Below are 10,895 nucleotides of genomic sequence, written 5' to 3' on the forward strand. Positions count from 1 at the left end.
GCACTAAGCTATGGTATACCGGTATCCTCTTTCTCTCTCTACACTCTTGACTGTGGGTGTGACTAGATATTTCAATTTCCCTGCTGCCTTGACTTCTTGCAATGATGGACTGTAACCTAGACTTACACGTTAAGCAAATGTCTTCTCCTTAAAAAAAAAAAAACAGAGGCTGCTTATACAATGGGGTCTCTCAGGGTAGAGCTCTTTCTGAGAAACCATTTTTTTCACACAAATATCAACAAGGTAGTTAAAATAATTCTCTCATGGCTTTAAATATCGGAAATCTGGGAAATAAGTGTGGATTTATTTACCCTGGCTCTTCTAATGCCAGTTTCATGGATGCCATGTCATTTGCAGATCCTGTACTTCATGTTCTAAATTTCTTCCTTGAAACTATTAAGTGCACATTGAATTATTCTAACATAGAGGTGAGATAGATCAAAAACTGTTATTTTAAAGTGGAGTAGAATCCTCGAACGATTCTGCTGTAGTTAAATGCAAACTAAAACTGAATGATTGGGGTAGTGCCATCCTGGAATAAAAAATGTTAACAGGCAATACAAAGTCTCACCAGGTTATAAAGCCCAAAGAACACAACTATAACATTGCAAGATCTACCCAAGATGCAATAGTGACATTTACATCTTGGGACTAACCAATGGTTCTTAATTGGACTTAAGGTCCACTCAGTAGTTCATGACTAGTACTGTAAACCTAACCAACTGCCCATAACTGCTGAGGTCATGGATCCTGGAGGAGAACACACTGCTGCCAATCCCTAAACCAGTACAAGTCCCTACTGAATTTTCAATGTCTATCCTTATGTGTAAGGTAAGTGTAGCTCTGAGTCACCATCAAAAAAGCTTCTTTTCCCAGCCGACAGTGCTGACACAGAAATCCACAGCTGTTTCAGATGCAAAGAGCTGATTATGAGGTGCCCACTCTCAACTGACGCAGGTCTTAGTGACTTTTTCTGTTTCTGCGATAAAATGTTATGACCAAAAGCAACTTGGGGAGGAAAGGACTTATTTCATCTAGTTTATAGTCCATCACCCAGGGAAGCCAGGGCAGGAACTCAAGGCAGGAATCTGGAGTCTGAAATCTAAGTAGAAGCCCTAGAGGAATGCTCCTTACTGGCTTGCTCCTCCGGGCTTGCTCAATTTGCTTGCTCTGGGGTGGCCCGCAGTGGGATGGACCTTCCCATATCAATTAAGAAAATACTAATTAAGAAAATACCCATCTGTATTTACTTCAGAGTCCATTAGGCTCTGCTGCTAACCCCTTTATTGTCAGGTGAGCAGGTACAGGATGGTGGCTCAGCTCCCAGATGTCACTCACCTGTCCTGTGTTGCAGGAGACAGGCTGTGGGGACACCTCCTACTAAAGTGTTGGGAGGCAGAGAAGCAGACAGTAAACTGTTCTTTTTGGAGGCATTTTCTCAGTCACAGCACTCACTCTCCCTCCAGAGAACACCATGGTTCAGACACTACTAAGAGTTGTTATTAAATCAGGAATTCAGTCTCTTCCTCCAAGATTCTGGTCTGTTGGGTCCTCACACAGTGTCAGGCCAGAGAGGGTTATTGTATCCCTAGAATGATCTGAAGGAGCCCAGAGAAAGTCTCAACTATGTGTCATTTACTTTGTATTCACTGATCAAATATAGATGTACCTATTAGAACTCTTAAAAAAAAAAAAAAAAGAAAATACCCATCAAGCTTGCCTACATTGTGTACATATTCAATTGTGGTTCCCATTCTCAGGTAGTTCTAGCTTGTGTCAAGTTGACATAAAAACTAGTCACTACATTATGTTTACATTACAACTTCTACACCTCAGATTCAAGGAATATCACAGAAAAGGGAGTGAAGTGATTGTCACGGTGAGAGGACCAGTACATCTGTTATGAGATAATGTCTTCTATACATGGCAGGGAGCTGCATGCTTGGGTTTTATAAATATCCTTGATGATGAAAACACTCCAACCTGCAAGGGAACTCCTTAAGCAGGGAGGTGAACAACAACAACAAAATTTAAAAAACTCCCTGAAATTGACCAGATTCAGTAAGTCCCTCCCTGGCAGAGAAAGAGCAAAGAAGACTCCTAGACCAGCTGAGCTGCCAAGAAGACTCTGATAAAAATTGTAAAGAAGACTGGGAGACAAGACGAGCTGGCTGGAAGAGATTTACACTAAATGTGCCACTAAATGTAGCACCCGGAAAGGACAGTCTCCAACCTGTTGAGCCGTCCGCAGGCTGTGCAGTGTATTCCAGGTTTCCTAGCTTTTGTGAGTTGTCACCTGTGCTGAGTTGGGCTTTTATGATGCAGTCGTCTTTGAGTCATTTCTGTTCCTGTAAGTAACCACAATAAAACTCATTGACTCACCAGGTTGGAATTTGGTGCTATCTGTTGTGGGTTCCCTATCTTGAGTGAGTAATGAGTGTGTGTGTCATCCCCACAGAAAAAGTTTTGTCCCAAAGCACCATGAAATCCTAGCAATATGGTTGTCTAAACAAGACATGCACAAAGATAAAAACTAGTTGACACCCAACATGGATGTGGGAACTCTCACAAGGTCTCACCTCTAAACGAAGAACTAGAAGCAATGAATGACTGCTGGAAGAGGGAAGGTTAGATTTCTCCAGGGAGGAGCCCCATGATAGAGGCTCCAGGGAAGAGCCCATTATCCAATACCAGTGATAATTCCTAAACACATAAACATACAAGCAACACTCAACAGAATGTATTTACATATACATATATATATTTGTGTATATACATATATATAAGTGTAATAGTAATAATCAAAGAGATCATGATGTTGGAGGGGGTAGACAAAGAAGGAGTTGGAGGGGAGAGACAGTGGGGTAGAAATGATGTAAATACAGTACTCATACATGAAATTCTCCCCAAATAACAATAACTCAAATGTTAAAAAATTAGCAGGCTTTTAGCCATATTGAAATGTGAGTTTTGCAGATGCTTTCAGGCAAAATTGCAATGATGTTGGGATCTCTTTTGGAGTTGGCAATATACGGCAATTATTTTTTAAGCCAGCTATATTTAATTGATTTGAGGATTATTCCTGTGTTTGCTACTTGGATGAGATTGACAAATACCACTTGTCCAGAATAACATTTTCATGCAAATTCCTAATGACAGAGTGTTCGGTGAAGCCAAATGTTGTTCTTAGTTATTTTCTACCAGAGAGCATAATTATACTTTTATCAGTAAAATTATTTCACATTTATGATTAAAGTTGTTTTGCTTTGTATTAGTGTCGTTGAAAATGGGCTTTGCTGTGAAAATCATTTCACTGTTCTATAGAGAAATTGCCAAGTAAAGCAGTGCTTGTGCAGATGGTTTTGGTCAGCCCACCTTCATGTGCATATATGTGCATGCCTTTCCAATGAACACGAAAGCCACTGTGAATATCCTGATAGTTTATGAAGAGCCCTGTGTGTGGTATTATAAAGAGATGAGAAGCAGACAGGGATCTGCTGAGTCTCAGTTCTTCACATTTCCCAATGCTACTTTGAGTACCTTACTTAATGTCTTTATTTACAACACATCCTTTAATCTTTAGGTTAGTAAAATCCACTTTATAATCTCTGTGTGATGATTGCATGAGTCTAGTATATGAAATAATTCTGATCTTGATTCTAGAAATATTAGTACTCGGTAAATATTCCTTTCTATGTCTAAATTGTCTTTATTTTTATCCCCCAGTGCCAAGTATATTACACATTGGGTAAATCTAGGATGCAATAGCAAAGTATTCTTACCTAATTCTGTATCGAGTTATTTTAGCTGCATAACTAATTGTAACAGCAGATACAGTTTGCCTAGGATGAAACTAAAGTTTATTGTGTGAGATTTTGAACAATTTTATTATAAGGATGCCTTGTAGGGTATGGGCTGCTAATTATCTTGATTGGATCGTTATGTATCATAAACAGGTACTGAAATGTCAAACTGTTCTGCATGAATATGTACAATTGTATGTGACTTAGAAATGGAAAGTGTGTTTAAGAGTTTGTAGGATATGTGGAGGAAGAGGGGGAAGGGATAAGAATGGGGTGAAGAGGAGGGGGAGTAAAGATTGAAGGAGCCAGAATGAACACAAGAACATGGCCCACAAAGTCAACTGACCTGGTCTTTAGTGGGCTCACAGATCAGGGAGCCTGTATGTGTTTGACCTCTGTCCTCTGCATATAAGTTATGGTTATGTAGCTTGGTGTTCTTGTGGGACATTGAGCAGTGGGACCAGGGGCAGTCTCTGATTCTTGCCTGCCTTTGAGCCCCTTTTCTCTTACTTGATTGTCTGTCCAGCGTTGATATGAGATTATGTTCCTGCTCTTACTGTAGCTTCTGGAAGGCCTACTCTTTTCTGAGAGAGCTGCTCTTTTCTGAGGGGATGTGGCAGGGGGCGGGAGGTCTGGTGGAGGTAGGGTGGAGAGACACAGAGAGGGTAGGGAATAGAAACTGCAGTCATGATGTAATATATGAGAGAACAATAATAAAAAAGGAGGAAAAGATTTTGTTTAGGGTAAACTTTTCTTTTGCTTTTTTTTTTTTTTTTGAGACTGATTTCAAAAACGTAATCCTTTTGTTGATGCCATCTGAGTCCTGAGGCTGTAGGTGTTCACTGCCACTCCCGACTTGTAGAAGAAAATTTAAAAACATAGAAAGACATTCATGTTTTATTTTTAAGTGGGGAAAATTTATAAGACAAGACCATCTACTTTGAGAAATGCTTTTGAATTTATCTGTAGAGATAATGCATGCTATCTGTGAAGTATGCATAGAACAAAGATTGAAAAGATTCATGATAAACTATTACTGGCTAAAAAAATTACCGTCACGACAAACAATCTACAGGGTGATAATAAACGCTTTCTAACCTTCTCTGCTGGGCTGGCGACCTTCTTTCAGTTATATTACCTGGGCAACTCCTGGAGATGTTTGTTGCTGTTTCTGGCTGTGACTCCAGACATTAAAATCAGCATCCATTCAAAAATAATTGCTTTTTTCCCCCTGAGTTATAAGTGGAAAGTGGGAACTGCCTGTCTAGGAGTCAGCCACACTCAGACAGATTCCAGCACTGGTGTTCATTCATTATTTGCACAGGCCAGAGGAGCAGCAGCATCACCAGAGACAACACATCATTACACCCAAACAGGAAAGAGGGAAAATCAATTCTGACCTAAATAGAGAAAAAGGGTCTCTCTTGTTTAGTTTCAAAATGAGTCTGATTTGAGAGCTCTTCCACAGATAGCATTCTTTTCAAAATGGCCAACTTTCCTCAAACACCTTTACTCTTTTTAACAAGGGGTCTTGGATGTCTCTGTAGTCAGTGGTTTGAATGTGAAGATCTCTGGAAGCTCAGAGAACTCTTGCTGTGAGCTTTGGGGATTGTACAGTCAACATGAGTTCAGGTTTTCTTAAAATCTCCCTTCTTTTACCTAACTGGATTCCTCTAACTCTAACTCTAAAGGGATTTGTACATGAAATGCTTTGATTTCTTGCTATAATTATCATTATACATTGAGTGAAACCTGGATCTTATAGTATATGCCCAATAATTATAAAAACAACTTATATTCCTACTAATCTGACCATTGAATTTATAGTTAATATTTGCCTAAGGATAAGTAACCAGAATTGTAGGAGGTGCTAGTAAATGATTGGAGGCATCCATGCAGCCTTTCAGAGTTCACCAGGGCATCTTTCAACATTTATTTTACTCTCATTGCTTTTTTCTTTTTATCGCATGGTTGTTTAATGAGGAAGAAGGAAGGTGGAGTTTCACTAAGAAAATGACTGCACCCCAATACTAAAGCACCGAAAAGAACAGTCTACTACCTAAAATATTGTGCTTTGGGATCAGATAGGAAGAGTAAAATTGGAAAGTGCTGACACATCAGATCTTCAGAGTTAGGAAGCAGCAGGCACCAGGGCATACTGAGAAATTCATTTATGTTGACACTTTCGGAACACTGGGTAGAAGGCTTTGCATTTTGTTACTTTTGTAAAATATTTGCCCAGTTTTTGTGTGTGTGTGTGTGTGTGTGTGTGTGTGTGTGTGTGTGTGTGTGTGTGTGTCTCCATCCTTCTGTCTGTCTGTTCTTGTGTGATGATCTCAGGAATCATTTTAAGTCATTTCTGGCTTCAAACATCACATTGTCATCCTGGCATCATATGAGTAGATCTAACTGTATTGTTTCCTTTCTTCTAGTATGGCTTCTGGTTTTCTTATCTCATTAAGAAACAAACAAACAAACAAACAAACAAGCACGTCTATATGTATATAAACAGAAACAGAATCTTTCCCTATTTTGTCAAAAGCCATGTGTTGAACAATCTTTTTTTTTTTTTTTTGAAGCATGGACTGGGGCGCAAAGTCTAGCAAAATTGTGGTCCACAGAAAAGTAAGTCCACAGCAGTTTTGATGCTAAATTACATTATATTGGTCTCAGAAGAAGGGTTTTGATGGCATTTAATTAAGTGTTTCCCAACTTGGATTGCATAATGGTATTGTCTGGGCGGATGCTAGAAGTCCTGATACCCTTGCTTTATCCAGGACCAATAAAATGGGATTCTCAGGGGAAGGGCCTCAAAATTATTTAAAACTCTTTAAGGTGATTACAATATATATGATATTTACATATACATCTCTATCTATCTATCTATCTATCTATCTATCTATCTATCCATCCATCCATCCATCTATCTATCTATCATCTATCTATGTGAACCACAGGACTGGATATGCAGTGATAGGCTTCCAGGGGAGTTGATATTTGACTCTCATATTGATGTATGAAAAACCAGGGATGCTGTAGCAGGAACAAATGGCATCTTTTCCAGAGGCAAAGATCTATGCGACAGAATGACAGATTTAGGCAACTCTGACGCTGTTCTGTGTGACAGCAGGAAGATAGCAAATGGAATGTTCTCAGTGTACGTGTAGGCGGAGAACTAATCGTCAAAGACCTTCCTTACTTATTGGATATTGGAAAGTCACTGTCAGTGGAAGATTAGACAGAAGGAAGAGCAAATGAGTTCTAAATGGAGAAGAAGAATACAGACAGAGATGGGGTGGGCTAGTGAAGCATGATGGCGCATGCGTTACAATCCAAGCACTGAGTGGGGCTGGAGGCGAGGAGAGTGGAGAGCTGGAGTTCACCTTGCACTGCATATAGCAAGCCCTTGTCTCAGAGAGAATTTATCTCTCAAGGCTGAGTGTGGTGGCACAGACCCTCCAATCCCAGTAATCTGGAGGTGGAGGCAGGGGGATGGATAAAGACCATCCTTGACTACATAGTGGGTTTGAGCCTAGGCTACGCTACATGAGTCCCTGTCTCATAAAGAAAAGGAAGAAAGAGAAAGAAAGACCCCCCTTTCCTAATCCACTTCTCTCTGTGTACACAGGTAACAGAAGAGTAGGAGGATGAAGTGGGGAAGCCAGAAGGAAATCAGCACTGGGACCATGCATCTGGGAGGAACTAGCAGCCCAGAGCACACAATTTTGATTGACTTGGGGCAGGTTTGATATTTGATACTGAATAGGATCTGGAAGTATTGTTTTTAGGGAACGGCTGTCTCTATGTGCCTGCATGGTATGGGTCTGGAGATCAGCATCTGGGAAGTAGGTAAAAGGAACTAGATTTGGAGGCACAGCTGTTAACTGACTCGAGGGCTCACTGGCTTAGCTCTTTCGACATGGAGTACCCCTGGCTAAGTGGGTTGCTATTTGACATTTTCCTTCATACTTCACAGCTGCAATCCCCACAGAACTTCACTTCTTCCTGTCCTATTGTTTCCTCCCATCCTACCGCTGTTTCTAAACCCCACTTAATTTGAAGACATTCCTACTACAGTATTGGTAAAGCAAGTCTTTCTTTAACTGAGGGTGAGAACGTGTTGTATTTACCCATCATGGAGTGATGTAAAACCTGACAGGGATGGTCTCACTACTTTACTTCATACCAAGGCTCCGGGTTGCATTATGAAGTGGACTTCTGTTTCCTGGTCTGCTGACCATGGACATGAAGGAGACACAGCCAAGTGGCACAGAATATTTTTGTTGTTGTTTTTTTTTTTTTTTGTGTGTGTTTTTGTTTGTGGGTCTCTTTAGTGATACTAGCAAATTCTGAGGTGCCCTCTGAATCTTTAACTGTATCCCTTGCTCCCTTGCCTTACTGCTTGAGAAAAGGGTTGACTCTCTTTTTTCTTAATAGGAGCCACACTTCCACTTTCAGAAAGCATCCCATCCTGTGGTTTTTGTTTTTGTTTTTGTTTTTGTTTTTGTTTTTTTTTTGAGATGAGGTCTTTTGTAGCTCAGGCTGGTTCAAACTTCTTTATTAATGATTTGCTTATCCCTACTAGTCATTGCTGACAATGCAAGATCACAGTTTCCATCTTTCAAATAATCCACTCTGACTTAATTTTGTTTGTACATTTTATCTTTAAATTAGAAGAAATTTATTGGCACTTTAGGCAAACGCAGCTGGCGGTAAACATACTGGTGTGTTTTCTGTTGAGGGGCAGTCATGTTTCTCCAGTATAACCTCAACGAGCAGGGCGAGCACATCTATACTCTAAAGAAATTTGACCCCATGGGGCAACAGACTTGCTCTGCCCATCCTGCTCGGTTCTCCCCAGATGACAAATACTCAAGACACCAAGATGCCCTTCAACAGAGGAATGGATACAGAAAATGTGGTACATCTACACAATGGAATATTACTCAGCTATCAAAAACAATGACTTTTAAGAAATTCATAGGCAAATGGATGGAACTGGAAAATATCATCCTGAGGGGGTAACCCAATCACAGAAAAACACACATGGTATGCACTCATTGATAAGTGGCTATTAGCCCAAATGCTTGAATTACCCTAGATGCCTAGAACAAATGAAACTCAAGATGGATGATCAAAATGTGAATGCTTCACTCCTTCTTTAAAAGGGGAACAAGAATACCCTTGGCAGGGAATAAAGAGGCAAAGATTAAAGCAGACACAGAAGGAACACCCATTCAGAGCCTGCCCCACATGTGGCCCATACATATACAGCCACCCAATTAGATAAGATGGATGAAGCAAAGAAGTGCAGGCTGACAGGAACCAGATGTAGATCTCTCCTGAGAGGCACACCCAGAATACAGCAAATACATAAGTGAATGCCAGCAGCAAACCACTGAACTGAGAACGGGACCCCTGATGAAGGAATCAGAGAAAGGACTGAAAGAGCTTGAAGGGGCTTGAGACCCCATATGAACAACAATGCCAAGCAACCAGAGCTTCCAGAGACTAAGCCACTACCCAAAGACTATACATGGACTGACCCTGGGCTCCAACCGCGATAGATAGCCAAGAATAGCCTAGTAAGAGCACCGTGGAAGGGGAAGCCGTTGGTCCTGCTAAGACGGAACCCCGAGTGAAGGGGATTGTGGGGGGGGGGGGGGAAAGGGGGGGAGGAGGGGGAGGGGAACACCCATAGGGGGGGGGGGGGGGAGGGGTTAGGGGGATGTTGGCCCGGAAACCGGGAAGGGGAATAACAATCGAAATGTAAATAAGAAATACTCAAGTTAATAAAGATGGAAATAAAAAAGAAAAAAAAAAAAAAAGAAAAGGGTGCTCATGACCCAGCAACCACGACCTGTCCTCTGAGGGCTTGTTAATCTCTTGTGCTACTTGTTCCCCGGCCGATTATCAGCAACCAAATGCCTCAATCAGTGAGCCTGGAAGCCTTCCCATGCTGTTTAGAACCCCCTCTCACTCACTAAAGTCTGTAGTGATGGGTATCGCCCGTAAAAGGAACGATCTTTTTTTTTTTTTTTTTTTTTTTTTTCATGTTTTGATTTACTGCCCGGTTATTAAAGATATAATGACTTGAAAAAAAAAAGAAATTTATCCTATGTGTATGACTGTTTTGCCTTTATGTATGCCTCGTTGCCTGGTGCCTATGGAGTTAAGGGTGGTTGTGAGTCACCCTGTGGGTGCTGTAGATCAAACCTAGGTCCTCTGCAAGAGCAGCAAGCACTGAACCATCTCTCCTGACTTACCCTTTTGGTCTCAATCCATTTGATTTCTTCTGTTCTGCAGACAGAATATACATCTGATCTCATATTAATTCTCTGGCTTTATCCTGAGAGGTCCTAGGGGTATAGCCATACCCCACCATGTTTTCTTAGCCTATTTTGAGAAGTGCTGTCTCTATAAACCTTTCCTATGTCTCACCTAGTACTCACTTAGGCAATTCCAGTGCTGCTTTAATGGTCTCCACTGCTCTAGCTCCAGTCCTGTTAAAGCTATTAGTAGCTTTCAGGTTTGTGGTCAGTTCTTCATCCTCACTTTACTTGACTGTATTAGCATCATTGGGCCATCACTACCCGTTTCTTCCATAGCCTTTTTCTTTGACTCCACATTTGATTCCCTTCTATACATATCTCGGTTTCTAGTTTGCCTTCCGTGGCTTCATAAACACCATAACCAAAAGCAACGTGGGAGAGGAGAGGGTAACTTACAGGTTACAGCCCATGAGTGAGGAAGGCCGCAGTGAGATGTCAAGGTAGGAACCAGTACACAGGAACTGAAGCAGAGTCTATGGAGGAACATTGCTTGCTAACTTGATCCCCATTGCTTGTTCATTTTGTTTTCTTTTACGACCCAGAACCACCTATTTAGGAGTGGCACTGCCCACTGTGGCCTGAACATTCCCACATCCATCACTAATCGAGAAAATGCCCTAGAGACATGTCGACAGACCAATCTGATGGAGAAAAACCCCTCGATTGAGATCCCCTCTTTCCAGGTCTCTCTATGTTGTGTCAAGTGGACAAAACACCAAGCAGCATGCTCATCCATTCTTAGGCTGGCCTTCCTGGCTTC

General features: G+C 41.2%; 1 protein-coding gene across 1 annotated transcript; it reads left to right on the forward strand.

Annotated features, from left to right (window-relative positions):
* The first annotated feature begins 8,528 nt into the window (after window positions 1-8,528).
* On the forward strand, window positions 8,529-9,674 carry LOC116900593 (H/ACA ribonucleoprotein complex subunit 3-like). Its single transcript, XM_032902309.1, has 2 exons — window positions 8,529-8,695; window positions 9,623-9,674. Exons 1-2 carry the CDS (start codon window positions 8,553-8,555, stop codon window positions 9,672-9,674), a joined length of 195 nt encoding a protein of 64 aa, XP_032758200.1. The 5' UTR covers window positions 8,529-8,552.
* Window positions 9,675-10,895: the final 1,221 nt, after the last annotated feature.

Source organism: Rattus rattus, chromosome 5 (genome assembly GCF_011064425.1).
Source record: "Rattus rattus isolate New Zealand chromosome 5, Rrattus_CSIRO_v1, whole genome shotgun sequence".
In the NCBI taxonomy this organism is placed as follows: domain Eukaryota; kingdom Metazoa; phylum Chordata; class Mammalia; order Rodentia; family Muridae; genus Rattus; species Rattus rattus.